The sequence below is a fragment of the Artemia sp. Qi Xiang Cuo genome, chromosome 19 (genome assembly GCF_049724085.1).
Source record: "Artemia sp. Qi Xiang Cuo chromosome 19, ASM4972408v1, whole genome shotgun sequence".
Taxonomy (NCBI): domain Eukaryota; kingdom Metazoa; phylum Arthropoda; class Branchiopoda; order Anostraca; family Artemiidae; genus Artemia; species Artemia sp. Qi Xiang Cuo.
In genome coordinates, this window is record NC_142812.1 from 13,676,483 (window position 1) to 13,694,910 (window position 18,428).

General features: G+C 35.8%; 1 protein-coding gene across 5 annotated transcripts in view; it reads left to right on the forward strand.

Moving 5' to 3' along the window:
- Positions 1–11,617: 11,617 nt before the first annotated feature.
- The window catches only part of LOC148940519 (uncharacterized), a 134,015-nt gene continuing 127,204 nt past the window's right edge, over positions 11,618–18,428 (forward strand). For 2 of the 5 annotated variants that reach the window (XM_089105562.1, XM_089105563.1), the window contains exon 1: positions 11,618–11,704. Coding sequence is in view for 3 of the 5 variants with exons in the window: in XM_089105565.1 (XP_088961691.1) it covers positions 12,486–12,633 (148 nt within the window). In the remaining 2 variants the exon portion in view is untranslated. Of the gene's footprint in view, positions 11,705–11,736; positions 12,634–18,428 lie in introns of those variants that run through there. The other 3 variants (XM_089105565.1, XM_089105559.1, XM_089105560.1) reach the window with 3 other exon arrangements.

Below are 18,428 nucleotides of genomic sequence, written 5' to 3' on the forward strand. Positions count from 1 at the left end.
TTCCAAACTTTTTTCAACTGGTGAAAAACACCCTTGGCTTTGGCCATTTGACTTTTAACATCTTCACTGCCCCCCCCCTATTTTTGCTAATATACTACCTAGGTAAGTGAATCCGTCAGCTTCATAGATTGATAAGTGAAGCTGTCCTCTTCACCTTGACTTACTCCTAGTCTTTTCGACTTTTTCTTCTTAACAGTAATTTTCAAACCGGTTATTACAGCCTGAGCTCAGAAAACCTCTAAAACTCAGTCACTTTGCTAATATTTTCATCTAGTAAGGTTTTTCTGTATGGTTTATATATTCTTGGATTTTTCTGTATATTAACATTTCCAAAATGAAAAGGTGCATCTTATACTTTCAGAGGCAACGCTATAGCGTTTCCTATAGTAAAGGCCATACGGCATCAATTTTTCATTATTTATTTATTTTTTCCAGAGGTACTTCATACGGAAGGGGTTGTCAAATAAACTTCAAAGGGGGCTCAGTCGATTGGAAATCGAGATTTCTAGTGCCCTTTTTAAGGGTCAAAAGTAATTGGAAGGCGACTATCACCCCTTCCACTTCCACCATTTCCCCAAACTCATCCAATCAAAGATTTGATACAGCAATTTTGTTCTACGCAGTTGATTTCCAAATAGAAATTATGGTTTTAAGGAGAACACTCCCCCAACAGCCCTCAGGGCAAGGGTTGTAAGTTATGCCCTGGGGGTGCATACGATATTTATAGAAAGCTTTGTCGTAGAAACTTCAAAAAGAGTTGATTCGATTGGAAATTCAAAAGTTAGTGTCCTTTTTAATAGTTGAAAGTGATTGGAGGGCCACTACCCCCCATCTCGCGCCCACCTTTTCCTAAACACAGCCACTCAAAATTTTGAGATAACCATTTTGTTCACCGTAGTTGAAAATTCTGGAAATGAGGTCTTTGAGGATGAACCCCCCCCCACACACACACACACACAGCCCTCAGGGCAACGAATGTCAGTTATACCCTGGGGGCATATAGCCATTTAGATTTCCAATTGAATGGGCCCTTTTTGAAGTTTCTACGACACCAATTATATTTGAGCAGGGAATACATGTCTCAATACGTACCTTTTAAATGAGTTTCTTAACCTCGAAGGAACAAGAAAATTTCCTTTTCATCCATTAGAGTCGAAGCAAAAATAACGACGGATAAAACAGTCCGTGGTAACGAACTGTAAGTAAGGAGCGACGGAGCTCAATAGTTACCAATGCTAAGAAAACGGAATTTTAAACTTATCAATATATCAAAAGAGTCTGCTTATTATTCTGATTCCAAATGTATAAGTTTAATTAAGTTTTGATTAAACAGTTACTTTAATAGTAGGCAGCGCAATAGCGCTGTTTAAGTAAAGAGTGATGTGAGCACAATGTATTGTTTATTTTTTTGTTTTAGAACAGGGCACTTCGTATCGAAGGAATTGTAGTAGAAACTTACAAAAGGGCTATATCGATTGGATATTGAAAGGCCTAGTGCCCTTTTTAATAGTCAAAAGTGATTGAAGGGCAACCAAACCCCCTTCCACTCCCACCATTTTGACAAACACACCCGATCAAAATTATGAGATAGCTGCTTTGTTTAATGTAGTTGAAAGGTCCGGAAATTATTTGTTTGAAGATGACAACCCCTCAAAAGCCCTCAGGGCAAGGATTTTAAGTTATACCCTGGGGGTATATAAGATTATATAGAAAAAGTAATCGTATAAGCTACAGAGGGGGCTGATTAGACGGGTAATCAGAAGTTCTAGTGCCCTTTTTAAGATTCAGAGTGATCGAAGGATGAATACATCCCCCTAACCTCGTATTTTCCCGAAATGCAACTGATAAAAATTTTGAGATGGCCATTTGTTGTCATAGAAACTTCCAAAAAGACTCATTCGATTGGAAATTGAATGGGCTAGTGCCCATTTTAATATTCGAAAGTGATGGGAGGGAAACTAACCCCCCTCACAAGCCTACCATTTTTCCCACCACCTTGACTCAAACTGTTTAGATTTCTTTTTGTTCAGTGCAGGTAAATGGTCAGAAAATTATGCTTTTGAGGATGAACCCCCCCCCCCTGTAGCCCTCGGGGCGAGGGTTGACATTAATGCCCAGGGGCATGTAAGGTTTTTATAGAAAAGGTGATCGCATAAACTTTGGAGGGGGCTCACTGGATTGGTTGTCAGAAGTTCTAGTACCATCTTTAAGATCCAAAGGGATTGGAGAGTGAATACCCCCCCATCTTTTATTTTCCCAAAATATATCTTATGTAAATTTTGAGATGGCCATTTGTTTTTGCAGAAATTTCAAAAAAGACTCATTGGATTGAAAATGTAAAAGGCCTTTTTTAATACCCAAAAGTGATTGAAAGACATTAAGCCCCTCCCCCCCGCCCATCAATGCCCAAAACTCATCTAATCAAATATTTGAGATAGCCATTTTGTTCAGCGTAGTCAAAAGGTATGGAAACTATGTCTTTGAGGATGACACCCACTCCAGACAACCCTCAGCGCAAGGGTTATAAGTTATGCCACGAGGGCATATAAGGTTCTTATGGAATGGGTGGTCGTATAAACTCCAGAAGGGGCTCATTAAATTAGAAATAAGATGTTCTAGTTCCATTTTTAAGAGTAAAAGGGATCGGGGTAGTCCCCCCCCCTCCTTAGTATTTTCCCTAAATGCATCCGATAAAAATTTTGAGACAGCCATTTGTTCAAAAATAGTCCAAACATCAAATAATAAGGCCTTTGGGGTGGACAGAATCCCCCAGACTCTGAGGGTAAGGTTTACCAGTTATGCCCCAGGGCCAGATAGGTTTTTTACATCACCGAGCCCAAGGACACGATTAGTTATAATTTATTTAAAGAATACATAACAGCCCAACTGTCCCCATCCTCGGAACCTATGAACAACGCTACGCGGAAAAAGGGGGAAGTTGTACCAAGCAGCTAAAAAGTAAAGATAGTCCGTGCCTTCCCTAAGTCCTCAATAAAACATTATTTTTTAGGTAATGAAGTCAAAAATTTACAATTTAGCAAAGACGTTACTGAGATAAACAAAAAAATATTACAGTACGCATAAATAAAGAATTCTCTCGCATCAAAGAAACGTAAACTAAGTACTTTATTCAGCATTTATTAAGGCTGTCAGCAGTGAGTTACTGCCGACGACTATAGTGCATTGTAAGCATTTCGGGTGGATGATGGTGAGTTTAATAAGCTCGGATTTTTTGTCAGCTTTACCGTAAATATTAAAATGTATATCCCCCTTCCACTTCTCGATATGGTCGTCATAAAGTGTAACAAGGTGCAGTAAAAACAAAAATTCTGTGACATTTTTAGAATGCAACGGCTGTACAGGAGGCATGAACAATAGAGCTAAGTAGGGGCTCATTTATAAACTAATTTTTACATTTAATTGCTCTTTATAAATTTGACTTTATAAGGCTATCATAAAGTGATACATAAGGTGAATATATAAAGTGATATATAAAGTGAATATAAGGCATCATATTGTTTATTTAATATGTGACTTTTCTTTTCCTCTTTATGTATATTTTTCCTTTTGTTTTGTTTAGTATTTTTTTTATGTTTATGTAAGAATTTTTTTTTTTTCGTTGAGAAAGGCTCCCGTATGTGGGGCCGAAATATTCGGAATATTTGTGTTCAATTAAATGTGTTGTATTCACTGCTTTATAGAAATTAAAACCCGTTTTTCTCGTTTAATTTTTTGTAAATGGAAAAGCAGTGTGGTCTAAGAAATTATTTACGTCTAGCCTACGGGTGGCAAAAGACCAATTCAATTTTATTATTTTTGAATTTAGCAAAAAAAAATATGCCGATACAATTACAAAACAAAAGTTTTTAGAAAAGTGCAAAGTAAGTAAAATAATTCCAAAATCGTTCTGTTTTAATTATCATTTAAATACATATAATGAAGAAAAGCAGATGAGAAAGGTAAATTTACAAAACTTAAAGCATGTGCTGAAAGATAAACGTTTCCAGAGATCACAAGTTGTAAAAGAAATAGATTTTTTAAAACATAGCCTTGGTAATTTTTTTAATACAAATGATTTCCAACAAATTATATCAATCTTTAAAAATTCTTTTGAACATGTTCTAAGATTATCTAGGGAAAGACTAAACCAAAAATTTTTGCAGTTAAGAGGGGAACAAGAAAAACAAAAACTATCAATGTATAAGCCTAATTATTTCCCAGGCCTTGGGGTGATTAATTTAAGCAACAAGGAGTTAACCAAAGAACAAAAGGAAATCCTTGAAAGAGGAATAAAAATTTGGACTAAATCCTAAAAATGTACCGATAGAGGAAATTATTTCAAAGATTGAAACAGGGATTCATTAGTTTCCAAAAGATATAAATAATGTAGATGAGATAAGACTAGGGGTAGTGAATATTTTAACAGATTTTGGTAGTTATCAAGAAAAAGTTAAGAACAAAGATATTGAAGTTTTAAAAGATTTAAAAACAGATGATTCTCTAATGATAACGAAAGCGGATAAAAGCAAAACGGTAGTTATTCTAGAAAAAGATGATTATGATAGTAAAATAGAAACAATTCTAAGTGCTATTTCAACATATAAAAAACTTAGCGCAGACCCAACTGAATTGTATGTTAAAAGATTAAGAAAAGATTTAGAAGACCTTAAAACAAACGGAAGTATCACACCCCAGATGTAGCACAAGTTCTTTCCAAGGGGATCAGTTAGCCCTAGAATATAGGGTTTGCCAAAAATACATAAAACAGGTATCCCTTTAAGACCTATTGTTTCAACAACCAATTCACCAATGGTAAAAATCGAGAAATGGGCAGCAATGACACTTAAACCATTATTATATCTCCAAAATTCGTATATAAGAAACTCGGAATTTTTAAAAGATAAACTTATAAGTGTAGAAATATCAGGAGAATCTAGATTGTTCAGTTTTGATATAAAATCCATGTATACGTATATTCCTTTTGATAAATCGCTTAGTATTTTATCCAAAAAACTTGAGGAACGAAAAAATGAGATAGAAGAATTATCTTCGGGAATTGAACTGGAAACTATATTAAATTTAGTCAGAATAACTAGCAGGTATACTAATTATTTCTAATTATTTACCATCAAATTAGGAAATTAGCAATGGGAGGGCCTTTAAGTCCGTTGTTAGCAAATATTTATGCAGAGTATGTAGAAAATTTAGCTATAGTAACATATTTTTTTAAACCTAAATTTTGGGGTAGATATATGGATGATATTTTAGTTATTTGGAATTATGGGGAATAACAAATTGAAGGTTTTTTGAAACATTTGAATAATCTGGGAGGAACATTAATTTTTATAATTGAAAAGGAAACAAAGAATAAGTTACCGTTTCTAGATATTTTGATCCATAGAAATAATAACGAACTAGCGTTTTCAATTTACCGTAAACCGACTAATAATAACCGTTACTTGTCTTTCACATCAAATCATCCGATCCGGGTAAAAAGGGGTGCGGTTATTTCTTTAGTTGATAGGGTATTAAAATTAGCATCACCAGAATACATAAGCAATGAACTAATTTTTATTAAGGATATTCTAGTAGGTAATGGCTCTCCGGAAAATATGATTTCTCAAATAATTGAAAAAAGGAAAAAAAAGTTGACGGAACTAAAAATATTAGAAGAAGATGGGTCAAATCAAGAAACAAATTACATAACTTTGCTTTTTATCCCAATATTATCACAAAAATTAAGAAGAGAATTAAAAAAACACAATATAAATACAGCATTTAAATCATGACACCATAAAATATCGTTGTTAAATAAAGAGAAAGATAAGGTACTTAGAAATTTTAAAAAGGAAGCATACAAGAATCCATGTTTTTGTGGTAAATTTTATGTGGGACGAACACAACAGATTTTAGTAAAGAGGCTATAAAAACACGAGAATACCATATATTGTGCAATAAAACAAAACAAAACACCAGAAACGTTTGAGTCAGCTGTTGCAGAACATCTTTATAATTTTCCTCATCACAGTATTTTATTTGATCAAACAAAAATAGTAGATACATCTGTAGGACTTTTACGAAGCTTCAGGGAAATTATAGAAATAAAAAGATAATATATGGGGGTATTAGTATCAATAGAGATGAAGGGGATTTTAGGATCAAATCAATTTATTATAGTTTAATTAAAAAGCTCGTAAATATTCAACCAGTACTATTTTTGATAATAGTTCGGATACGAATGATGACCTTGCGGACAAAGATCAGACTGGGTTAAATGCTGGGAGAGGTAAACGAACTGCAGCTAAGTTTGCAAGCAAACGAATCTGTTCAATTTATAATTCAAACATTGGGTGATGAACCTGTGAGATCTATTTAGGGGGTATGGGCTGGGGGTTCGCTGACCTACTTTGTTTTAGTTTAAGCATAAATATACTCTCATTTTTTGATAGATTTCAATTTATATTCTGTGTGAAGGTGTGTCAATATAAGAATTTGACTGTGTATGGCAGGGAATGGAGTTTGTTTATTTAATATGTGAGTTTTCTTTTCCTATTTATATATCTTTTCTCTTTTGTTTAGTTTAGTATGTTTTTTATGTTTATGTAAGAATTTTTTTTCCGTTGAGAAAGACTCCCGGATATGCGGCCGAAATAATCGGAGTATGTGTGTTTAGTTAATTGTGCTGTATTCACTGCTTTACAGAAATTAAAACCCGTTTTTCTTGTTTAATTTTTTGTAAATGGAAAAGCAGTGTGGTCTAAGAAATTATATACGGTAAAGCTGACAAAGAATCCGAACTTATTAAAATCACCATCATCCATCCGAAATGCTTACAGTGCACTATAGTGTTCTGCAGTAGCGCACCGCTGACAGTCTTAATAAAAGCTTAATAAAGTGCTTAGTTAACGTGTATTTGGTGCGAGAGAATTCTTTATTTATGCATACTGAAATTTTTTTAATTTAGCTCAGTAACGTCTTTGCTAAATTGTAAATTTTTTACGTCATTACTTGAAAAATAATGTTTTATTGAGGACTTAGGGAAGGCACGGGTTATCTTTACTTTTTAGCTGCTTGGTACACCTTCCCCCTTTTCACGCGTAACGTTGCTCATAGGTTCCGAGGATTGGGACAGTTTGGCTGCTATGTATTCTGTAAATTAATTAAAACTAATCGCGTCCTTGGGCTCGGTGATGTAAAAACCCTATCTGGCCCTGGGGCATAACTGGTAACCCTTATCCTCAGAGTCTGGGTGATTCCGTCTACCCCCCCAGCCTTCGTATATTTAAACAAAGGGCAACCTGAAAATTTTTATCGGATGCATTTGTGGAAAATACTAAGTAGGGGGGGGGACTACCCCGAACAGTTTTACTCTTAAAAATGGAACTAAAACATCTTATTTCTAATTTAATTAGCCCCTTCTGGAGTTTGTACGACCACCCATTCCATAAAAACCTTATATGCCCTCGTGGCATAACTTATAACCCTTGCGCTGAGGGTTCTCTGGAGTGGGTGTCATCCTCAAAGACATAGTTTCCATACCTTTTGACTACGCTGAACAAAATGGCTATCTCAAATATTTGATTAGATGAGTTTTGGGCATAGATGGGCGTGGGGGGGGGGCTTAATGTCTTTCAATCACTTTTGGGTATTAAAAAAAGACCTTTTCAATTTCCAATCCAATGAGTGTTTTTTGAAATATCTGCAAAAACAAATGACCATCTCAGAATTTACATAAGATATATTTTGGGAAAATAAGAGATGGGGGGGTATCCACTCTCCAATCACTTTGGATCTTAAAGATGGTACTAGAACTTCTGACAACCAATCCAGTGAGCCCCCTCCAAAGTTTATGCGATCACCTTTTCTATAAAAACCTTACATGCCCCTGGGCATTAATGTCAACCCTCCCCCCGAGGGCTACAGGGGGGGGGGGTCATCCTCAAAAGTTTGATTTTCTGATCATTTACCGGCACGGAACAAAATGGCAATCTAAACAGTTTGAGTCAATGCGGTTGGTAAAATGGGAGGCGTGTGAGGGGGGTTAGTGTCCCTCCCATCACTTTCGAATATTAAAATGGGCTCTAGCCCATTCAATTTCTCATCGAATGAGTCCTTTTTGAAGTTTCTATGACAACAAATGGCCATCTCAAAATTTTTATCAGTTGCATTTCGGGAAAATACAAAGTGTGGGGGATGTATTCGTCCTTCGATCACTCTGAATCTTAAAAAGGGCACTAGAACTTCTGATTACCCGTCTAATCAGCCCCCTCTGTAGCTTATACGATTACTTTTTCTATACAATCTTATATACCCCCAGGGTATAACTTAAAATGCTTGCCCTGAGGGCTTTTGAGAGGTTGTCATCTTAAAAAAAAATAATGTCCGGACCTTTCAACTACATTAAACAAAGCAGCTATCTCATAATTTTGATCGGGTGTGTTTGTCAAAATGGTGGGAGTGGAAGGGGGTTTGGTTGCCCTTCAATCACTTTTGACTATTAGAAAGGGCACTAAGCCTTTCAATATCCAATCGATATAGCCCTTTTTTAAGTTTCTACGACAATTCCTTCGATACGAAGTGCCCTGTTCTAAAACAAAAAATAAACAATACATTGTGCTCACATCACTCTTTACTTAAACAGCGCTATTGCGCTGCCTACTATTAAAGTAACTGTTTAATCAAAACTTAATTAAACTTATACATTTGGAATCAGAATAATAAGCAGACTCTTTTGATATATTGATTAGTTTAAAAATTCGTTTTTTAGCATTCGTTAATATTGAGCTCCGTCGCTCCTTGCTTACAGTTCGTTACCACGAACTGTTTAATCCGTCGTTATTTTTTCTTCGACTTTAATGGATGAAAAGGAAATTTTCTTGTTCCTTCGAGGTTAAGAAACTCATTTAAGAGGTAAATATTGAGACATGTATTCCCTGCTCAAATATAATTGGCTTCTTTTTTCGAACGATGACAGTGTAATGCTAGGCGAACCCGAGGGCCTGGCCAGTTTAATTAATTTACCTTGATTTTATGTGCTTTGTTGTTTCTGCACCAACTACTTCTGCTACTGTATCAGCTCGTAGTGATTCAAACGCGTGATATTTCTCCTGGATGGTGCTTTTTTTCTGCCCAAGTCGTTAAATCTATATGTATAGTCATAGGGACTGTAAAGTACAACTCAAAAATGCTTTAGACCCATTGCATCCTATAACAGCGGTTGTAGCAGGCTCTCAAACACTTTCTTCGGATATTGGTGAAAATTTGTCTCTTCGCAAATTACACGAGTGATGGCAGTGATTCAAAAAATTGTTTCTTGAGGTATGGGCTAAAAAGAAACTTTTAAAAAAGCGTATTTGGAGTTCATAAATATCTATGTATAAAGTAATATTGAAATTGTTTTAAAATTTCAAAGGCTTGGCCAAAACCTCGGAATAATTTTAGTAGGCAAAGCCTATACCATATTTCCCTACCAAAAGAATGAGAAATTGTATGTTGAAAATTGATTAGATTCATTGTTAGGAAGGTAATTGTATTGGTTAATTTAGAAACTTAACACTTACAAGATTAGAAAAAGTTTGAAATTTTCCACGCGAAACGGTAAATGTTTTTAAATTGCGAAAAACAAAAGTAGTAACAGGTTTTCAAAGGTAAGGCATCAACAATTTATATATTTTTGTTCAGTAAATTATGTGATAAAGATTACTTTTTATCAAGATTATTGGAGGAAAAAAGGGCATGGGAGAGGTCTAGTTACCCACTAATCTTTTTGTAACATAAAAAGGGAGATACAACTTTTGATTTTCGATCAAATGAGACCTCTCACGATCTTCTCGAATAACTCATTCAATATAATAAGTCATGAAAACAGAATTCAACACGCATCCATAATGTTTCTTTTGGCCATAAATGTAAATCCTCTTAGTTTTGTATTTAAGAGATTAAAACATTTATAGCTTGGTTTTGCAATATTTTGAATCTGATAATATAATTTTTTTTTTAAGCTCTCCTGGCTAAGTGGACGTTCACTGGGTTGAGAATTCTTTGTCCAAGGGGCACGGACTCAATCCCTGGCGTGACCAATTATTTGGTTTGGGACGAGGGTCAGTGGTGTGACTCTGTAAGCTCAGCAAGAGTCGACCCAGCTCTAAATGGGTACCTGGGGAAGGTAAGCAGGAAGGGTGTGCGAGAGGACAGTATGGTTGGTCCCCAACTCCCCATTGCACTTCCTGGCTGAAGGGCCACGAAATGGAGATCAGTACCGCCGGTTTGGACCTTAAGGGTCTTGTGCCGTCATACTTACTTACTTACTTAATATAATTTTCAGTCAGGTGTCTTGACTTTCTGGGGGCCTTTTCTGTTTCTTTGATAATGAGGAAAATTGTCTCAGGTTCTCTTCTTTTGTAGCATAACATAAACTTTATTAACCTTTTTGATTTGAGATAAAAAATCCAATTTTTCCAATGTATCTATTTTTATAAAGCTCAGTTTTTTGCAGTTTCGGCGACTATTGATCTTAGTCACTGTTTATTTACAGGTTCTTACTACAAGTTGTTTAATCAACCATCCCACCTCGGAAAACATCCCTTTGAGGGGAGACTGATGGCGGGCTCAGACCTTAATTTCATGGCAACCTCGTTAGGTAAAGTCCTCTACAAATAGGAAAATAAGGAGTTGGGTTAAGACATCAGGAGATGTTTTTGCCTTAATTGAAATAGTAATAACGTTTATTTACCTTTTGTTATTGGGACTCTATTTATTGACTGGATTTCTCGATTAAGGGAAAATATCGGTGGGGGGGGGCTGAAATTTCCGTTGGAAGAATTATCCTCCTGGGGAGGGAGGAATTCTCTAGGTATAATTTCTCAAATAATTAAGTTCAAAATTCCAATATTTACTAATACATAGGGGAAATTTTCCGAAGGGGAAGGGAGGTACGATGATTTTCTGCAGTGAAACTTTCTATTGAGAGGGAGATATTTTGCAAGGATGAATTTCGGCGAGGGAATTCTCTTTAAATTTTAGTCTTTGCAGATCCCAGCAGAGTAGAGCAGCGAAGTAACCCAACAAGAGCTTTTTAATAATTTTTGCACCGGCTCAAATTAAGACACCTCAATATAAATTAGGGGTTTAGACCCTTTGAATTTACTGTTCTCGATATCGATATTGATGGTTTGAAATCAATATCAGCACTAGGTCCGATAAATTAATATTGAATATGGTGAGACACTTCTATTGACAATGTTGGTTTGCAATATTAACCCATAAGATTTTTTGATGAAAAGTTGGAAAACAATAAAATAATAACAGCTAAAGCAACTTGTGAGTAATGCAAGTATCTAGAGCACCTTTCTTTAGCAGTTTAAGGACAAAGTCCGGCTGGTACCATACCACTCTTTTAGTCAACTTCCGTTCCTTTCTGCAAATACTATAGGTAGTCATTCAAAAAGCTGTTAGGATTATGTTTCCCCGCAAATTAAGGAAAACAATCTGTTAAACTTTGAAATAATAGTCGATAAATTGCTGCCAAAAGAATTTGCGACTATTTGGCTTAAACAGAATGTCACGGAAAAAGAATCCTAACTGGCATCCAACAAACAAGTAAGAGGAAATAAAACAAGAAAATCAAAAACTGTAAACGCTGATTAAGAAATTTTTGCCCAGGCTTATTTTCTAGACTATTTCGTATTCTGAAGTTTTATTTCGGGTAAGAATATTTACCATATTTGGATTAGGATTGATTAATGAATTCCCACCCTCTAATGGGGGTTCACCCTGGGGGAAGTGTCACAGTGGGAACTAGCCATCCACAACAGACAAACCATACACAAACAGGATCAACATCAGCACTAGTAGGACTGTCTCCTCCACAAACATCATTCTCACCATCACACACCCAGCCATTTCCAGTATACTCTGGACAGCCCCATCAAACACCTAGGCTATACAATTTCCTCACTCAACATATCAAGAAACTCAAGGGCCTCCTACAGTCTACTATGCACCTTTGCCATATTCAAATCATCAAGGTCATTTATTCCATGCACCCCAAACCCAAAATTTGCAATTTGTACCCTCAGTAATGGTTCATTTACACATTGTGGAAATTCATGCGGATTTAGCAATCTGTGTGGAAATTCCATCCGTTTTTGTGCTAGAAAAAATCTAGGCCTAGCTGTCCGCAACGTTTTGGTCAAATCAGGACAGAATCTTGGCAAGATTTTTAAATGAATAAAATCATGAGTATAGATTATTAAAAACTACACAGTCTTATAACTTTGGTTCAAGGCTACACCCAGCTTCTATGATCCTATGTACCCAGGCTATAAGAAAACTAACAAAAATGGTGTCATTTGGTTCTCTGTTGTTCAACAGCTTTCAGAATAGGGTAAGAACATAGGTCGTGCTGTTGCAATAATTTGAAATCTTTGCCTTAAAACGCAGCGTTATTTAGCTATAGTTTGAACAGATTCGGATGGATTTTCGCAATGTGCAAACGAACCCTAAGTGTCCATAATAGATATTCAGTGTTGTCAGTTGATTATCCTCCCCTCACCCAGGAAGAAGAGGAGGACCTCACAAATGTTGTAAATCCTATGGATGCTGAAGGGATCAGTGATTTACTGGAAAGAAATGGTAAGAGAAGTGGCTCACCTCTTGAGCAAGAAACTTCTAAAACTGTAAAACCTCCTATAGTTGAAAGATTTCCAGAAAAATTCAGAGCTAGAAATAACAGAATAGAGGCAGCTAGTGAGTTTATAAGCAGTGAATCAGGGACTAATCTAACAGTAGTTTTCACCTCACAGGTAGAACTTCCATCAGACAGAGCAATCACTCTAGAACTTAAGAAAATTCTCCAACCAGAAAAATTGGACTTTTACTCAAACTATGATCAATCAATCAATCAATCAATCAATTTATTAATACTAAAAAAAAAACAATACAATTACAAACTTAAAAATTTAAACACGCCCAAGAAGCTAAGCTTGTACAGGGCAAACAAAACAAATAAGACACTATTATAAAGCACTAAAAAAAAAAAAAAAAAAAAAAAAAAAAAAAAAAAAAAAAAAAAAAATAGATAAGAGACATTTGTGAAAATAGGAGAAATAATAGGAGAAAATAGGAGAATTATTTGAAATATATTGAATGAAAAAAAAAAGACAAATGTGGATAGAATGCAAAAAATGAAGAAAAAAGGGGGAAAATACTATACTGGAAATACCCAGCAAGAAAGTGCCTTTGCAGAAAGAGATAGAGGGACATCAGGAGGGATTGAGTTCCATAGTAAAATAGATTGATAAACAGGAGACCTCTGACCTGCTGTCGATGAACGCTTAGGTAAAATGAACCTGCAATAAGAGCTACATAAAAAAGAAGAGTACCTACCTGAGCCTGACAGAAAGAAAAACTGCTGCAGAGATGGTGGGAGTCTACCTAAAAAAGTATAATGCGCTAAATAAATGTAACTTTAACCGACAATACGATCCAGCAGAGCTATTCCGGTATCATTATAAATATCGGAAGAAGGGTAAAACCAAGGAAGAGGAAAAGTAGCCTTCACTGCCCAATTTTGGGCTCTTTGAAGTGAGCAGAGAAGAGATTTATTAGTACTACCCAAGACAGAACAGCAATAAGAGAGGTAAGGAAAAATAAAAGCATAATAAAGAGAAAGCATAACATCAGGGGGAAGAAATGAGTTAACCCTGTATAACATTGAAGATTGGCGGAGGACAAGGGAACGGGTATGAGTTATATGGGGTTTAAAAGAAAGAAAACAGTCAAGATACACTCCAAGAAATTTCACTATAGTAGCTTGCGGTATAATATCATTCCCATAAGTCAGGATGGTTGGTTCCCCTGCGTCTCTCATACGATAAGGGGTTCTAAAGTGTACAATGGCACTTTTTTGGCTGTTGAGAGTCATACCATTTGACCAGCACCAATCTTTTACTTTATCAAGAAGACCTTGAGCTAGGGAAATGGCAGATGGCAGGTCCACTGCAGCAATGAAGAAGTTACTGTCATCAGCAAAAAGTATAGGGTGCACAAGGGGATGAAGACCATCAACAAGATCATTAATATAAATTAAAAACAAAAGTGGTCCAAGCACAGAGCCCTGTGGGACACCTTTCACAATAGGTAAGGAAGAGGAAGAAGTGCCATTAACCGAAACACACTGAGATCTCCCTGAGAGGTAAGACCTAAACCATTCAAGTGGGACTCCATGCACTCCAAATGAAGATAATTTAGACAAAAGAACAGAGTGAATGACCATATCAAATGCCTTTGAAAAGCAAGAAATAGACCCAAAACACACAAGCCCTTGTCAAGATTAACACGCACAAACTCTGTTGCATCTGAAAGCGCATGCAAGGTAGAAAAACTGGGACGAAAGCCATACTGATGGTTAGTTATGAGAGAATTACCTGCAGTCGTATTAGTACTAAATACAAATGAAGAGAGTCTACAATACACTACTTTTTCAACAACCTTAGAAATTACAGGAAGGAGAGAAATAGGTCTATAGTTTGAAATTAGAGATGAATCACCTTTTTTAAACAAAGGTACAACATTAGCAACATTAAATAAATGAGGAAAAACACCAGAAGAAAGAGAGAGGTTAGTTATGTGTGAGATGGGGTTAGAAACAAACTGACCAATTTTTTTAAGAACATTACAGCTCAAACCAAAACCATCAAATAGACTATCTGTATATGTTCAATCACAAACTGCATTGGATACTTTAATGAAAATTCAGAAGCTAGATTTTGTTGATATAGCACCTGAAGAGAAAAGACAGGTCAGCAATGGTGTAATCAAGCAAATAGCACTAGATTATTCAAAGGAAGAACTGCTGACAGACCTCAGGGTAGAAACCCATATTGAGATTAAGGAATTAAAGAGGTTGAAAAGATACAATCAAGAGACCAAAAAAATTAGAAGATAGCCTGAGTATTTGTGTTGCATTTGAGAGCAACTTCCCCAGTCTATTTGGCTATATAGAAGAAAAAGAAGTATTGAGAGATACAACCAACCAATTATTCAGTGCCTTAAATGCCAAAAGTATGGCCACACTCAAGAAAAGTGTAGGTCACCACATGCTGTATACTTGATATGTGCAAATAAACACTCTTCTAATGAGTGTCCCTTAAAACTAGAAACCAAAGAGTCAGGAAAATACCAAAAGTATGTCTGTGCTAACTGTGGAAAAAACCATTCAACAACATCTGGTAGCTGCCCAGCCCACCAACAAAACCATTAAATCATAAAAATTGCAGTTGCCCAAAACATACCAATAAAAAGAGCAGTGAATGCATATCCAAGTTATGTAGATACACTGAATAAGAAGGCCGTGAAAGAGCAACCCCCCCCCCTTGAACCAAAAAATACCCTTCAACAGCTAGTGTTATTTGTATTCAAAGTGCCAGAAGTGATAGACATCAAGGAATTAGAAATGAAAGATAGGATAGTGAAGCTATGTCAACTTATGCAATCACAGTTCAAAGTGGAAATCAATACAGAAGAAGTTTGGAATCTATCAAATAAACCAGAATGAAGTTGCTATCTTTTAACATCCAATCTATTATGAAAGGCAAAAAGGATTTATTAGAATGCTATTTAGAAAAGAAAAAATTGATGTTGGATACTTTCAAGAAACATGGCTACAACCCCAGTATTCATGGAGACTTAGAAATTATGAAGCAATAAGAAAAGATAGAGCAGAACAGTCAAGAGGAGGAATATTAATTTGCATTAAAAAGTCATTAATGTTTCAAAAACTAGATATTGAAGACATCACAAGTTTTAAAATTGAGATTGTAGCTTGCAGATTATTCCTGGGTAAGAGGGATACAATAGTTTATTGTTAATATGTATAACCCCAATGAAAATGAGCCACAAACAGAGGACATTTTCAATAAAGTGATTAAAGCCAAAGAGCCTTTTATCATTAATGGTGACTTTAATATCCATTCAGATGCCTGGTGTTTATGTGGATCTCATAATCATAGTGGTAGAAGTATTCTAAGTGCTCTGGATAAGAATGATGACATTGGCCTAGTGACCCCACTTGGACTTCAAACTAGAAGAAACCCAATTACAGGGGTATACTCTACCATTGACCTCTCATTCTCTGCAGTAGCAATAATCAATCAACTAAATACAAGTTCAACTCCTGAACTAACCTTAACTAGTGATCATGAGCCAGTGATAATTGAGTATAAAGAATCTACACTAAGAAGTCAAACCCCACCAACACGACCTACCTTCAAATTGAAGAAAGTTAACTTGGATTACTTCCAGGAAGAACTTACAAGAATAAGTCTTGAAGAAGAACTGACAACAGTTACAACTACAGAGAAGAAAATTGAAAGATTACAGGATCTGCTGATAGAAGTGGCTAAGAAGACTATCCCCATCTAGACATTGGGCAACAAGACTAGGAATGAACCAATATGGTGGAATGAACAGTGTAGCTTAAATAAGAAGAAACTAAACCAAGCTTCAAACAATTACAACAAGGTTCTGACAATTTAAAATTATAGAAAAAAAAAATATTGACCTAGACAGAATTTAGAAAAACAATAAATGAAGCTAAAGCGGGATCTTGGAAGCATTTTGTTGCAAATCTCAGCTTCAGGGATCCATTTGGAAAAGTGTATACCTTCATAAGAAAGATGAATAAGAGAGAATCGTACCACCATCCACAGGGGCAAACAACCTACCAAGGACAAGTGATTGCTGATGACAAAACAAAAGCTGAGGCAGGAGCAAGTCATCTCCACCAGACAATAGGTAAGAAAGATCCATTTGAAGGAACCAGCCCACATTCAACAACTTTCACTAAAGCAAGAAAACTTTCTATGCAACAATCAGTATCAAGTTACCACAAACCCTTCTCAAAAGCAGAATTTGAACTTGTTCTAAAGACACTACCAGAGACTTCATCTGGCAGTGACAACATATACCCTGTTTTCTTTAAAAGGTTGGAGGTAAGATATATGAAAGGCTAGTAAAGGAAAGACTGAGATTTGCAATAGATGAAGCTAACCTGTTGCAGGATATTCAGACAGGTTTTTGCAGAGAGAGAAATACAGTAGATAACCTGATCAGGATGCAGGGAGACATCATTGATGCACTTGATAATGGCAAAGTAATGATTGCAGTGTTCTTGGATGTTAAAGGAGCTTTTGATAATTTGGTTCACAGACAGATACTACAAGGTTTATCTAAAGCAAAAATTAATGGAAATTTGATGAAATTCACACTGAGTTACCTGTCAGATAGGAAAACTGCTGTGACTGTAGGACAAGAAAGATCAGTGGAAATTGAGGTGGAAAGAGGTGTTTCACAAGGCAGTGTTCTTGGACCAGACTATTTGATATCCCTCTAGAAGACAATAACTGCAAAGGAGGAATCTTTGCAGATGATAATAATACTTGGACAATCCAAAACACAGTGGAAGAAGCAGAAAAAGTTGTCAAAGAAACATTAGATCAAATAGAGTTATGGTCCCTAGGACTATATATTTATTTTTAACCATTTAAAGCTAACGTTATTTTTTTTACATCTACGAGTACTATTAGACCCCCCCCCCAACTTACTCTATTTGGAGAGGAACTGCTTGTAACCAATTTTCATAAAGTCCTTGGAATACACATTGATGATAAACTTCAATTTTGTCAACATGTCAAATATCTAAAAGAATCCTGTGCAAAGCAACTGAAATTGATGAAGATGCTTTTGTGTGGGAAGCATGGTGTCAACATAGTTACAGCAAGACAATTCTATATCAAATACATAAGATTTAAAATCGATTATGGGAGTTTAATACACAGCATTGCCCTAGAATCTACTCACAGAAAACATGATACAATACAGAATACAGCTCTAAGATTAGCATTTGGAGCTCACCAGAGTACCCCAATTTCTTTTCTCCTGGGCAAGTTTGGAGTGGAGAAACTCAACACAAGATGGGACAAAATGCTTATAGTGTACATGAACCATCTATGGAAAGCAGATTTTAATCACCCAGTTAAGAAATTGATAATTAAACCTGGTCTGACCCACACTAGAAATCACCATAGAAAAAGGAAACGCCTGAATCCTTTTAAAAAATTTGAACAACTACTAACTCAGGAAGGTAAAGAAGTACCTATTACCCAAATGCTATATTATGAAGAACCACCAAAAATTCCCTCCTGGGATTGGGTTCAGATTGAGTGTCAGACTGATTACATGGAAAAAAAAATTGAAAATAACCCCCCAATAATGAGATATGAATTCTTCTCAGTTTTGAATATCAAGTATCAATAATATGTTAAAATATATATGGATGGTTCAAAAATAAATGGTTTAGGAGTGGGTTGTTCAGCAGTGGTTCCAGAATTTAATACAGTGATAACAAAGTCACTATGTAAAGAATCAAC